At 41.6% G+C, this 14,741-nt stretch overlaps 1 protein-coding gene across 1 annotated transcript in view; it reads left to right on the top strand.

The window, feature by feature from the left end:
* Window positions 1-14,741, top strand: part of GRIN2A (glutamate ionotropic receptor NMDA type subunit 2A) — a 387,714-nt gene that overhangs the window by 291,965 nt on the left and 81,008 nt on the right. The window contains exons 9-10 of the mRNA XM_082360749.1: window positions 3,220-3,345; window positions 7,028-7,254. Coding sequence (XP_082216875.1) covers window positions 3,220-3,345; window positions 7,028-7,254 — 353 coding nt within the window. The remainder of the gene's footprint in view (window positions 1-3,219; window positions 3,346-7,027; window positions 7,255-14,741) is intronic.

Genomic DNA, 14,741 nt, shown 5'->3' with positions numbered 1-14,741 from the left:
ACACAGCAGAATGTTAATAATTATTGGATATACTCTCACTCATAGTCACTCCTAATCGTCTTTTTCCCCATTCCCTATTGGAACCTTTAACAGAGATCTTTGGTCCTAGAGGTTGGAGGAAGGGAGTTCGTGGAAGAAATGGAAAGAGAAAGTTGTCCACTTATCTTCTTAGTGAGCTAGAGAGAACTTTTCGTCCAGTTCAATCAAAGAGGAAAAATATATCCATTGACTTGTCTCATAAATATGAGTCACTGATACTGAATCTGGCCTCAACCCAGTTTCCCTAGATTTTTATCTTATCTGCGTTACTAGAACATTTCCATAAAAGTCAAGTAGTTTTGCTAAATTTAGCTAAACCTCTTTCCCCCTACTCTTCCTACTGTATCTTTAAGAATAAAATAAATTGTAGCCAGAGGGAGCTATTTTCAAAGCTGTTTTTACACAGAAGGCTTAATATTTTTCCTAGTCACTAAATTACATCCCTATTCGATTGACTCTGCACCCCCTTATTTACAGTCATTTTCTGCAGGTTTTGAAAGTCATAATGAACCATGCTAAGCTACATTTTTCCATTCATTGGCTCAGTCATCTGGAAGAGCCAAACATTCAAAATCTGATTGCATTGCTCTTCATTATTTCCTATTCTCTCTCCTTCGCAAAATCCATGAACTCACATCGGAAACACTTGCAGGTAGTGCCTCTGAGCTTTTGTGTAAAAATGTAACCAGTGACTCTTCAAGGCCAGAGATGATGTCTCTGGCAATGTTTCCATTCACTTAATTCTTAAGACTTTCCAAGTAGGTTGGAGTCTTTGATCCAAAGAAATGCTGAGCTGGAGTCTCTTCTAGATTAAAGTTCCTTCATGGACAGATGTTGAATCTGTTGAATCTGTCCAGTAGAGGATGTAATCCAGAGCTATCTAAAATATTTCTGGGTCACATCTTAGACACTACAGACAGTAGCTCTTCATTGTTCTAATGACTTTCTTTGTTGTGGGGTGTGTGTGTGTGTGTGTGTGTGTGTGGTGTCTGGGAATAGCCATCCTTCATGGCACTCATAGGTACCTAACTTACTAAAACCAGAATACCACAGCAGAATGTCTCTGCCATCCTCACAAGTCAAGGGACAGATGTTGTCACTTGGAAGTGAGAAAACGTCTGGGATCAGTTTCTTGATCAGTTTCCATCTGATTTTCTGACCAGTTAGTGACTAGGACACATCAAGTGCCCAGTGAAGTCCACTGAAGGCTTACAGATTCTGACATGTGAGTACAAAAATTCAGTAAGGATTTCCCCTAATATTTTTAATAATGTCATCATAACCTGCAGGGAAAAGGAGTTATCAGATTAGTAAGTGTGCGTGTTTTAAACTAGGAGGCCTTTTTCAGGACCCTGGACAGCACATCACCACCACCAATTCTGGCTTTAACCACAGAACCAAGCAGCTATTCCATTTAATTTATTATGTGTATGCAGTGTGCAAAGCACACCACCAAATACTTTACATGTGTGTGCTCCTTTACTCATTACAATGATCCTCCTCTGCTGAGACACGCTATGCCATCAGCACATCCAACTTGGAGATTTACTTTAACATCTCTATTTTTGAATATTAAGTAATTTTTAATCTCCTAATTATTCATTCCTTTCTCCTGGATACACCTTATTACCAAATTGCTGTGATTTCAGGGACACGATATTGTTTGTACTCAAGTTAAATTTAACTAAGATAAATTTCAGTTTTAGTCTCTTCGGTTTCTTTGAGCTCATCTTGGCTTATTTAAGTCAAGTAAGTTGTCTTGGTACCTGTTGCTTCTTAAAGTATTTGCACTATCAAAACTGCATTACAAAGTATTCCTTCAGGTTTTAAAATTATCCAATATCGTTAAAGCTTCAGACATATTAGTTTCTTATTATATATTAAGCTCATTACATTGGAATTTGTGCTGAACTCTAGCTGTGTTAGGTAGTCACAGACTTTAATAAAAAGGTGGCCTGCTATCAGCCTAGTTCTTTATTATTATTACTAGCTTCATCAGAAAAAAAAACAATTTAAAAATAATAAAATGTGTACTATTCGAGAGGTATTATTGGGCTTCTTATATTTTATTCTTAGAAAATGTTTGCTCATGATGAAAAGGATTATAAGTTCATTGGTGTCCAAGCGCAGTTTCTTCCCAATGATGCAATCAGGTGGAGCTATGTTCATTTTAAAAATTTTAGCCTCTGTTGATTTTCTAGCAAATCTATGTCATACATGGATAAAATGTCTCCTTTCGGCTCACTTTCATGTCCTCAATCAGTTTGAATAAAAATGTTAATTTGTTTTACATAGTATCTCTTACCTTTCTAAAGTGATCTAAGATTTAGAACCTTGTGTCTTGGCCTGCCCTTCTGAGACACCCACATGAAAATGAACTGATGAAAGCTATTTTTAGGGGAAATAACCATCTATCCATCTACTACTTCATTGCCTCTATCTTTAAACGATGCGTTTTCATTGAATTCTCGTGTGAATGTAATATCTTCAAATGACTTTTCAATTGCATTTAACCATTACCAACCTCAACCAGATTTTTAAATTGTAGAGATCTCATCTGTCCGAAGCAGAAGGTGAAATGGAGAGAGTGGTAGTATTTGGGGGCAGACTATGACATTCCAATATTCCTGTCAATCCCACGATTTTACGATCCTTTTCTACCAGGTTATAATTCTCCCTTTACTTCTAGAATTCCTGCACGTCCTCCCTCCAGCATGTTAAGATGAAAATGAAAATAAAAATAAAACTCATGCTGATTTGCAGGTGCCTTATGTTTGACTCTTTGAATCTAGTCTTGTTTCTCTTTAGCTTTGGTCCCCTGGATGATTCTGTAATTCCAGAGGACCCTGTAGCCTCTTTGTTTGCATGTTAACTTTCTCCCTTGGTCTTATCATTATATTTTGTTTTTATTATCCTTGACCTGATTTGTCAAATGTCATATGCTTTTCTCTGTTTTTATCCTATGATGTGCATTCTTATAAAATACCTCAAATATTTTGTAGAAGAGAGAATGATTTAAACGCATGAATAAACAATGAGTAGCTTCTTTTGAATGATCAGAGTCACATCAGAGTGGGTCTCTCAGTGAGCCTGCAAATGGACCTCCGGGCTCCCTGCTGGCCCTGGTTGTGAGCGGGCGCTGACTGACCGCGCTTCCGCCCTCTGGCTGTTTCTCCGCAGAGCCCTTCAGCGCCTCCGTCTGGGTGATGATGTTTGTAATGCTGCTCCTTGTCTCCGCCGTAGCTGTCTTCGTGTTTGAGTACTTCAGTCCTGTTGGATACAGCAGGAACTTAGCCGAAGGGAAAGGTGAGGCTGGCTTCGTAAGCATCATTCAAAGTCAATGCTATTTAATGTGCTCTCAATGAAGAGTTCAGATCTAGAACACATTCTCCTATATTGCCTTGCTATACCATCGTCTAAATCACGCTGGTCATTGATATTACTTGCAGTGCCATACAAGTATGGGTTATTCCCTTCTACTGAAAAGAAGGATAAAACTTAAAAATGAGACATTTTAATCTTGCCATAATGTGGAGTCAATAGTTAAGTGAAAAACTACTGATATTTGCTGAGAAAGCATATTTGAAAAAGTTTTCTGGCAGTTTTCAAAATGTGCATCAAAACAAATGTTAAAACTACTAGTGAGTCTCAGCTTCAGTCTATGCAAAGAAAATGGTTTTATGGAATCTAGGTTAAGAACATTCTCCAAACTACCAAATCATGCTCACATTCGTTTGATGATAAATATAATGATAAAATGGTGACTTTCCCCAAACAGTTACATTTTCCTCTTGACAGTGCCTGACCTTAGTGCATTGTACTTGATAAAGTGGCAATCAGTAAGTAGAAAATTGAATTGGGATGCATTCATTGGCCGTAAATTTTTAAGAGGCTCCCACACAAACCACATACATAAACACATTACACAATTTTGAGTGAATTTTTCTCAATGCACAACACATTCTAAGTAGAGGGTATCAGAAGGGTGCCAGGACGAAATCTCTTTCCTGAAAAATGACTTTAGATGGTGGAAGACAGCAGATCTTCAAGGTACAGTTATTCAAAAACAAGGCACTTTAATTTGCCATATGTTCTCTCTGCTTGGAAGATTCAATATTGGAAAGAGCCAGCAGGTCATGGGGATCTATTGGGAACTTAGTTTTACTGAAATTCTCCCGCTTCTTAACCACTGAAGAGCGGTGGTTACCACATAAACCACCTGCTGTCAACCAAACGTAGTTAAAATGCCACAAGTAATCATGTTGTGTTTAAGTGGGAGAGTTGCCAGCATTTCACTAAATGGGTAATGTAATTAACTAGTAAGAAGCTTTCCAACAGAGTGGGTCCTGAGGCAATGTTCTATGGGTGATCATACCGCAGGAGAGTAGATATTTACGTTTGCAAAACCAGAGTTTGTGGTGTTTGTGAATTCGTGCATTTATTTGATGAGTATTTCCGGAGTACCTGGTACCGGAGCAGGGGTTTAACGTGGTAAATGGGATGGAGATTTCCTCATCCTTGGGCAACTGAGAATTTAGTTGTGGAGACAACACGTAAACATATAAATGAATAATCACCGATTGTAATAAATCTCAAGAAGAAGGGAGAAAAACCAAAGTGAAGTGATGGGATATGGATGCTTCTTAAGTATGATGGTCAAGCAGGGAAGGGCCTTAGGAAGAGATGATGCTAGAGTTGAGACCTGAAGGATGAGGAGGATTCAGTCCTATGAAGAACTGAGGGAGAAGCATTCCATGCAGAGGGAACAGCAGATACAAAGGCCTTGGCATGGGATCAATCTTGATATGCTCAAGAAACAGAAAAGTTATGAGTAAGTGAGGTAGACAGTGGTATAAGATGAAGTCAGAGGGATAGGCTGTTGACCGTGGTAAGCATTTCAGATTTTCTTCAAAATACAGTGGCAGGGAAGAGGCAGAATACAAACCTGTACCGTGTGGAAAGGTCACTTTCTATGTATCTATCGAGAGGATGGGAGGGGTGGCAGCAGTGGAAGGAGGGAGACTGGTTAGGAAGGTGGTACAGTTTTCCAAGAGAAAGAATTGCAGTGGTTTGGACTTGGATGGAGAGAATGGAGATGGAAAGAAGTGGATACATTTGAAATATATCTTGGAAGATAAAAAACTATCCAAAGGCCACCACATGCAATAATTTCTCCTTTGGCTGAAGCACACGCTATTGTGCAGGAAGGAACCTAGCATGCAAGCTCCTTCCATCACCTGGAGGCTTTTTGTTTTCTGCTCATCCGCATGTAGAAACCCTCAGGAAATGACAGCTACTTATTTCCTTGCACAAAATAGCTTTCTGTTACCTCTCATTGTCCTTTATGGGGAAAATTATATGACCCAGTAATAGTCTTCATGAATCAGGGATTCCCAAACATCTTGGACAGCTCCCTGCAACTGCCCATTTCTGATTCCTAAATAGCTGTCGCTTCTGATCAACATGCATCCCTAATAAAATTAAGTAGTTCATGAAGTTTACTGGATTGACTCTAATTATTTTTTACTAAGAATTCTCAGCCTCTTGGGAATAAGCCCAGAAGATCATAAAATTAGGCAAAGAAGAAGAGGAGAGCTTGAGACTGAGAATAATAGAATTAGTTGCCTTCTCTCTAATGTGTTGTATATGGATACTGTAAGTATTGAGATAGCCTGAGTTTGGCCTCCCATGTGCGGAAAGCTTGCTTCCCAACTAGGCTCTCTGCCCAGAACTTCATAACTTCCATCAATCTGGATTCACTGCTGCCAATTTATTTATTGCCCACTCTGTGTGCATCGCCAACTGAAGTCTAAGTAGATCATTTTTTCATATCTTCATTTACTTAAATGACATAAAAACCTTCTGTTAAAGGAAGACCCTTTTTCCCATGAAATGAGGGCATAAATTGATTTTTTTCCCCTTGCACAAAAACAGACTTGAAAGCTCTAACGTGTGTGTCTTACAGCCTGCATATTCCCCTGCCCAATACATTTTGGCATATTGTTCTGCCTCTTTAGTTAAGTCTGTTGCAAGGAACACTTAAGAATCTTAAAATAAAAAAAAAAAAAAAAAGAATCTTAAGAATACGCTGAGGGAGAAAAAGTGCTGTGATATCAGAGTTCATTTTCCATGACCCTGCAACCAAATGTCTTCCATCTGTGAAGTGTTAGAAGAATTAAGCTCTATTGTTCTGTTCCTTAATGTCTCCATTTGGAGAGTGTTTTAGTTAGGTTTAATTCCTACATTGTGCACATCTTACATCTGAGTTTGAACAGGAGCCATTGCTAGGAACAATCAGATTAGAATATCAAGCATCAGTCCCTCTGAATTGCATGGTTCTTATATGAAAGCACATCTGACGAATACTGAAGCAGCCCCCATGCACATGTTTTTGTAAGGCTCTGCTTCCCCAAATGGAAATCAAATCCACATTTAAAACAGGTCATAACACTACTTCTAATTCAAACCCATGTTTTGCATAACCATTTTCTTCCTTCCTTCCTTTTTTCCCTTTCTTTCTTTCTCTTTCTTTCTTTCTTTCTTTCTTTCTTTCTTTCTTTCTTTCTTTCTTTCTTTCCTTCCTTCCTTCCTTCCTTCCTTCCTCCTTTCTTTCTTTCTCTCTCCTTCCTTCTTTCTTTCTTTCTTTTTTCTCTCCTTTCTTTCCTTTCTTTCTTTCTTTCTTTCTTTCTCTTCTTTCTTTTTCTTTCTTTCTTTCTTCCTCCCTCCTTCCCTCCCTCTCTCTCTCTTCCTTTCTTTCTTTGTCTTTTTAGAAATGTGGCAAAAAGCCAGGTATATAGAAATGTGGGAAGAATGCTAATTTTTAAAGAAAAAAGGACTCATTGTGGTGTGGTTCTGGGGCAGTGACGGGACACACTATAAGTCCGTCTTCTGGCAGCCTTCAGTGTTGCTGGAGCCACTGCGTAGTATAAAACACTCACAAGTGTGCATTTTGAGGAGGCGCTGAGAATGTCCTTCCTGTCATTTGCAGCACATGGGCCTTCTTTTACGATTGGAAAAGCTATATGGCTCCTTTGGGGCCTGGTGTTTAACAACTCCGTGCCTGTCCAGAATCCTAAAGGGACCACCAGCAAGATCATGGTGTCCGTGTGGGCCTTCTTTGCCGTCATATTCCTGGCCAGCTACACGGCCAATCTGGCTGCTTTCATGATCCAGGAGGAGTTTGTGGACCAAGTGACTGGCCTCAGTGACAAAAAGGTAAGGTCACTTTGCTTTCATCTCTGCCTGAGGGGTTGATCTTAAACGTTCTCCCCTCAGAGGAAGTAAATCAGGCTCCTATCATCCAAACCCATCAACTCTAAGGCACAAAGCCAGAGGATTTTTTTTTTCCTCTTAACTCACATGGGCATATTTCTAAAAGTTTCAGGAATGGAAGCTTAAGTTAAGCTCTCCTAAGTCTTAAAGTGTCCAGATCTAATTTGGAAACGTAGTTTCCCCCGGTGGTCGTTTCTCATATTTATATGATTGTGTTGATGATGCTTACTGAGGTCTGTGACTCATGTTACAGCTTAGGCTGGAGCTCATCTTGCCAAGGAGAGTATGGTGTTGAGGAAGATCCATTAGCCTTGGATCAGGAGAGGCTTGGGGTGAAGTGGGATGCTCTCGGCTGTAGGTACCTCCTGGTTCTGTGACTTTGTATGAGTCTCTTACATGCTCCATGCCTTGGATTCTCTGACTTGAAAACAAAAGTCCTCTGTAAGCCCTACCCAGAGACAAAACTGACAGCTCCTGTTTACTATGTAGCCAATCAGCCCCATCACCAGCACTCCTGACTCGCCGGAAATTTCTTCAAGGGACGCAAAAGGAGCAGGGAGGTTTTTCCTTTCCCTCCGGTTCCTTTTACTCAGACTCGCCTTCAATCCTGCCTCCTGGGGCTGTGCTTTCCACATCAGGGAGATGGGAGTGGTAACACCTGCTTTCTCCATTCTCCGTTGCCATGTAACGAAGTTTGCAGGGTGTGAGAAGCTATTCAGAAATGTACAGGGAGGAAGAGGTAAACTGGGTATATCCTTCTATTGACATTTTAGTTTCAGGAAACAAACTCTGACTTGCTAAGCTCAGCAGTGTGGGGACTGCAGCACTGCAAAGATTTTCTGTCTTGTATGTGGGGATAATTTGTCTCTTTATAAATTCTCACTATCATGTCTTATTGGCATGAGTCTACATATATCCTTTCAGCATTCATCAACAGACTGCTGAATAGAAAATCAGCCCATGAAAAGACCTAACAGCTTATCCGTGACTTACACGGTGGTTGAAAGAGGTACAGAGAGGCCTGTCATCAGAGAGCAGGTGAGGGGCTGTGGTGAGTCACCATCACAAAAGCGCCACCAACCTTATGAGCAGTTGGCCTCTCTGATGGCTCCTCCTTGGAAATGCCACTTGAGTAAATGCCACTCTCTGCAACATGGCGACAAAGCCCTGTATTATCTGGCCCATCCCCCCATGTCCCCTCCCTCTCGCTTGCTGAGGTCCTCTCTCTGTTCCTTAGACACTCCAAGTGTATTTCTACCACAGTGCCCTTGCACTTGCCATGTCCTCTGCCTGGAATGTTCTTCCCCCTTTATTCTCATGGCCGGCTTCTCCTTGACTTTCAGGTTTTAGGGAAATTATCACCTCTTGGGAGAGTCTTCCTGGTCACCATGGTGAACTTGGCAGCCTGAGCTTGTGCTCCCATGAAACTTAAATTCCAGTAGGAAGAAATAAACAACACACAAGTAAATGCAATGGAGAAGAAAATTCCAGACAGGAATAAGTGCTGTAAAGGAGATAAAACTGATGAGATTAAAATTGACTTGGGGGAAGGGGATGTCAGGGTTATCTGGCACTTAGTAGATGCTCAGTGCACACTTGTTGATTGAACGAGAAATGCATGGTGTGTTGGATGCTGCGGGCACCCCGCCTGGGGCGTAGGATCCCTTTCTCAGTTCTGTGTGCCCAGCCTCACCTTTGCTGACAAAGGTTCATACCAGGGACCTTCAGAGGATGATTACCTTGGGGCACTGAAATGGTAAATGCCTGGATTTTTTTTTTTTTTTTTTTTTTTGCCTGGATATTTTTATGTCCCCCAAATCTTGCAGTTGCCTGTAACCAGTGGCTAACCAGTGTGAGAGTACAAAAGCCCAGCTGTTCTGTTGCTTCTAGGCAAACTCAGAGGTGCAGTTTACTCCCCAGAGCTCCCTGCAGGATCAGGCTGAGGCTGAGACTTTGCTCATGGTCACACCCTTGGTTGGCTTCGTCACCTTCCCTTACCTTCTTCCCCCATGTCCTTCCTGGTTTCTCCTGGAGCCCTTCCTTAATAAATCATGCTCACCCGATTCCTTGGCTCACCTAAAGCACATGGCATTTGGGAGGCAGCGGAGAAAGCCCTACACTGAGTCAGGAAAGTTGGGTTCCTTTTCCTCTCTGCCACATACTAGCTGTGTGATGCCTTTATTGTTGTGTAACCTTGCTGTGCCCCCTAGTTCCTCTCTGAACATTTGGGAATCACCTTGTGGTAAGGATGGAAGGAGGCTGCACATGTGACTGTGCCCGGTAGCCTGTAACTGTTATGTGATTCCATCACGTCATGGGAGCAAATGTACAGTTCCTAGAATAAGTGACCAGAGGTACATTGGAAGCAGTGGGAAACCAAGTTTTGGATGAGAAGATTCTTCAAGAAAGTAGTTGGCAGCATATTTTGCTTTTTGTTGCTATTTTCAATAGCAAGGGGGAAAAATCCCTTGCTACCTAGTTTTGGGTCTAATAACATGACTGCTTGTGGGAAAACTAATTAGAAACACTAATAGTTAGACTGACCTTTTCTGACTTGGAAACATCTAGTAACAGATACCATATCCTCATGAGATGCAGCTCAGTTTCCATGCTCAGAGTGTTAGCAGCAAGCAGATAGCTCTTAATTAAATGTTTGATACAATTAGATAAACAGCAAAATTCCTAGAGTAAATAAGCTAAATGCTCCCAGAAGATTAATGGCAGATACACCAAGAAAGTCTGCAAAATAAAAATCTATATTGAATCAATTTATTTTAATATGTACACAAGTGTTCTTTTTTTTTTCTTTCTTTCTTTTTGTCATGAATACCTATGTAACAACTCAGGTTTATAATACTTTTAAGCCATTTGCATACTTGCTGTGAAAGAAGCACCTTTGGAGCCCACAGTGTGCTCAGATGAGCTTGGGGTTAAATTATACGTAGGTAAATTCATGGGTAGATGCTTCCCTAGGAATTATTAAAGAAGTTGGAATGTTGGTGGCGACCCTTCCCAAAATGTTGGGTGTTACTGTGGTTGGTGAAATCCATCCCTGGGAGGCAGACTAATGTAGTGGAAAAAGCAACACCATAGGGGTCAGATGGATCTGGATTCAAATCCTGACCTTGCCATATAGTAGTTGTATGGCCTTCAGTGTGTCAGTATCCCCACAGCTTAATTTCCTGATAGAGGGGGTTTAATACCATTCTGGCGAGGTTGATATGAGGATTAGGAATAATCCTCACACCGTGCCTGGCACATGGTAGATAATCCTACTATAAATGGTATTTCTTCCCTCAACCCTCCTCCCACCCCCCTCCACTACCTCTCCCCTCTCCTTTTCATCTCCCTCCTCTCCCTCCTCATGACCATCACTATTGCCTAATTCGAACCATTCCTCACTTCTGGGGTCTGAAATATTATTGCACGGAGTTGGCCTTTTGTGACAGCAATGGAGGAAATTCGGGGAATGTACCTTGTGGATGAGCCCATACATGTGTTCTCGTGGAGTTGTGCTGGGTGAGCCTCGTCCACCATTCTTATTGGTTGAGTGGAGGCCTCTGAGCCTCTCCTCCCTCTTAAGGACCACAGCAGTTTGATGCTACATCCAGAAGCATGTGGAGCTCAGCAGTGGGAGAAGACCTTACTAGAAACAGGGGCTCTAGTAGCCAGACATTCCTTACTTATGTCCACAGAAGATAGATATTTTTTAATAATTGTGTATTTTTTGGTTCACAAGAGAAATAAAGAAATGTCCTGATTAATTGCCGCATTTTTCCTAGAAGTTTTACTTCCCAGACCTGTATCTCTACTTCGTCCGTCATAATGCACTTGCTATGACTTATTCGCTGGAATGACTCTCAGACCTGTCCACATACCAAATGGAAAAAAAAATGTAGAATACAATCCTCTGATCTTCTGTTCTCTACATTGGAGGGAAACTGGATCCTTTATTTGACTAAAGTCATGCTGGGTATTAACAGGTGATAAGGTGATGTTTATCAAGCATTAGGGGATGCCATTAAACACTCTAATTGCAAAAGCAATCTTCAGTTTACAGATGGAGAAACAGAGGCTCAGAGAGTTTAAGCAACTGCCCCAAATGTCTCAGTTCCAAAGTAGCAGATGAAAAGCCCAAGGCTAGGTGCAGCCAGTTAATATGAACCATGAGGGCAACCTTGCGAGAGAAGCTGTGAGGAGTTCTGCTGACTCTGGGCTTCATGATTACGTTGCCCTGTGGTCTTGTTGATGGGGGAGACCTCTGCACCACCGCTTCCTGCGCTGGAGCCCACATTCGTTTCTTCCTGCTTGCACGTGGAACTCTCTGGGAGAAAGTTGCATCAGAAATCATTCCCCTAAGAAACACAGAGTGTGCCCTCGACGCTAGGCCCTGGGATTCCAGCGATGAGTCATCCTTGCCTCTATTTTTCACACTGTAGGTCGTGACTCTTTAGGGAGTCATGAAATTAAGAGTTGTGACCATTAAAATAGTAGATCACCATGGATTACATCAGAGTATATCCTAAGTAGAAAGTGTGTGTTTACAGGGTGGAGATGGAAGATGTATTGTGAGTCATGCTTTAAAAAGTTTGACAGCCTTTAGTTGAGCGGGAAAGGTTCCTAGGGCTGGGTGCCAGGCTGAATTTAGTGTGGGTGAGGGTACAATCAAGGCCAGAGACGTGTGGAAATTCATCACCGAGGCTGAATCTCTGTCTCTATCGCTGTGCAAACCAAACGCAGGGAAGGAAGGGAATCTAAAAGAGCTGCGTGTCTCCTCTGCTACAGATGGTGAGTGAAGGGGAAGGCAGTTAGGCAAATAGGCCATCAGATGTCTCGCGAGATTGGGAGCGGCTGCTACAATGACTAGATTTATGAGCAGTGCTGCTGCCTCTGTGCCCCTGAGCCGACAGCTGCTGTGCAAACAGGCCTGGGCTGGTGCCTCCCCTTTTAGGTGGTGCGTTGAGGCACTGCTTGCCTGAGTGAGTGCAAAGAGCATTTGCTGTTCACACACACGCTTGTACACACACGTGTACATGCTTATACACACACACTTGTACACACACACGCTTGTACACACACACACGCTCCCAACACAAGGCGCCCAGCAGGAGGACCTCATTTGGACAAGGCATGGCCACTTCCCCCAAATCCAGTTATGGCTGCTTATTAGGCAGCAGCATGCCTAATTTAAGGGGAGCAATCTTCAACTGGAAAGTTTAATTAACAGTGAAAAGAAGTGTGAGTCTAGAAAAAAGAATAGTGTTTTTGATTAGCCTGACTCTTGGGTAAAGTTGTACGCTTCCTCCGGCAGTTCTCAGTTCCGTGGAAGACATGCTGACGTGGAAATCTGAGAGACCTCTGGATCCCAGCCCTGGTTCTGCTGGAGATTTGCTGGCTGTCCTTCCCTCTCTGGGTCTCAAGGTCCTCACCTCTAAAAGAGGAGAGGTCGCTAGTAATGGTCTCGGAGGAATGATAGAGTTCAGACCTTAGGTTTGAAATCTGGGCTGCTGTTTACAAGGAGCGTAATCTTAAGTAGGTAATGGAATCTCTCTGAGCCTCAGTTTTTTCATCTGTAAAATGGAGCCTCAAAGATTAGCTACCGGGCAGGGTTGTTGTGAGTATTAAATGAGCCAGTGTTTGTAAAGTTTTCAGCACAGTGCTGGCCCCCAGCAAATCCTCAAAACATGTTAGTCATTATAACCATCACTTTCTAGTTCCAGAATTCCATATTTCATAGAAAAATGAGGCCCAGGTTACTTTTTTGCCCACGATGATGGCAGAAATGACGAGTAAGAGTAGTTTTATTTTTGAGTGCTTACTCTGTTGCAGGCACTATTCTAATTACTTGACAAAAGTTGTAGTTTTAGATCTTCCCATTGACCCCATAAGGGAAGTACTCATGTGTTTCCCACTTTGCAGACGGAAAATAAGTGGAGGCAGCGGGAAGTAAGGTGGCTTCTCTAAGACCCAACAGTCTGTAAGGGATAGAACCTGACTTTGGAACCTGTGAGGCTGAGCTCACACTTGTAACCATTGCCTTGTGCTGCCTCTAGATTTTAACTGTATTTCTGGGACTTAGACCTAGTTCTCTGGACTCCCCATCTGGTTAGGTTGCCCCAAACACTGAAGGTGTGGACAGATGGGGAGCAAAGAACCTTTTCTCTACCCTTCTAGATAGTTCTGCCTGGTCTAAGAATTAAATTGACATGAGGCAGATTAACAGGAGAAAATCTAACTTAATTTCTTATATACGGGAACCCCACATATATGAGAGGTTCAGAGACAGAAAGGTAAAATGAGGTAGATGTGCCATCCTGAGCTAAGGAATAGGCTAGGGGCCTGGGGCTCCAGAGGGGAGGAGGGTAATTCACAGGATGATGAGAAGAGCAGACATTGAGTAATTAAATGTTTGCCTGTCATAGGTCATAAAATGTTATTTCTGGTAATAACTCTTATTATGGGCAAGGCCCCCAATTTAAATTCTTTAATGGAGCAGGGAAAGTTCCTCTTGAGCCCACAGGGTCTCAATTGCCTTCAGCTCAAAATAAATCATGTGCCAAAGTGGCACATCTTGGGGAAGGGATAAATTAGGAGTTTGGGATTAGCAGATACAAACTACTCTATATAAAATAGATAAACAACAAGTCCTACTGTATAGCACAGGGAATTATATTCAGTATCTTGTAATAAACTATAATGGAAAAGAATATGAAAAAGAATATATATATTCATATATATATATATATATATATATCCATATATATATATGAATCACTTTGCTGTACACCAGAAACTAACACAACCTTGTAAATCAACTATACGCCAATAAAAAATTTTTTAAAAAAGAATAGAAAAATTCAAGACCAGATAGCTTCACTGGTGAATTTTACCAAATAGTTTTAAAGGAGAATTAACACCAATCCTTCTCAAACTCTTTAGAAAAATAGAGGAGGAACACTACCTAACTCCTTCTCTGAGGCCAGAATTTCCTTGATACCAAACTAGACAAAGGAATCACAAGAAAAAAAATGATAGACCAATATCTTTTTAAAATATTGATGCAAAAATCCTCACCAAAATACCAGCAAACCAAATCAAGCAGCAGCATACAAAAAGAAAAATATGCCATGACCAAGTGAGATTTAGCCCAAGAATGCATGGGTGATTAAACGTATGAAAATAAGTCAATGCAGTACACAACATTAATAGAATGAAAAAATAACCACATGATCAAAGTGGCACATGTTGGGGAGGCCTGACCCCCTTCACAGACAACATCAGCCAATCAGGGAAACCCAGAAGAGCATGGGCAGTGAGCCTTGATGGAGGCTCAAGAGGCCATACCAGGCATGGGCATCACCGGGAAGCTAATGGTTAGTATGGACTTCAGCTCAAGAAACGTTCATGGAACCTGCCATTATGCCTGGGAT

This window comes from Balaenoptera borealis (genome assembly GCF_965194805.1).
Source record: "Balaenoptera borealis genome assembly, chromosome: 16".
In the NCBI taxonomy this organism is placed as follows: Eukaryota; Metazoa; Chordata; class Mammalia; order Artiodactyla; family Balaenopteridae; genus Balaenoptera; species Balaenoptera borealis.
The sequence above is the reverse complement of the archived record's forward strand: the minus strand, read 5'-3'. Positions and strand labels throughout refer to the sequence as shown.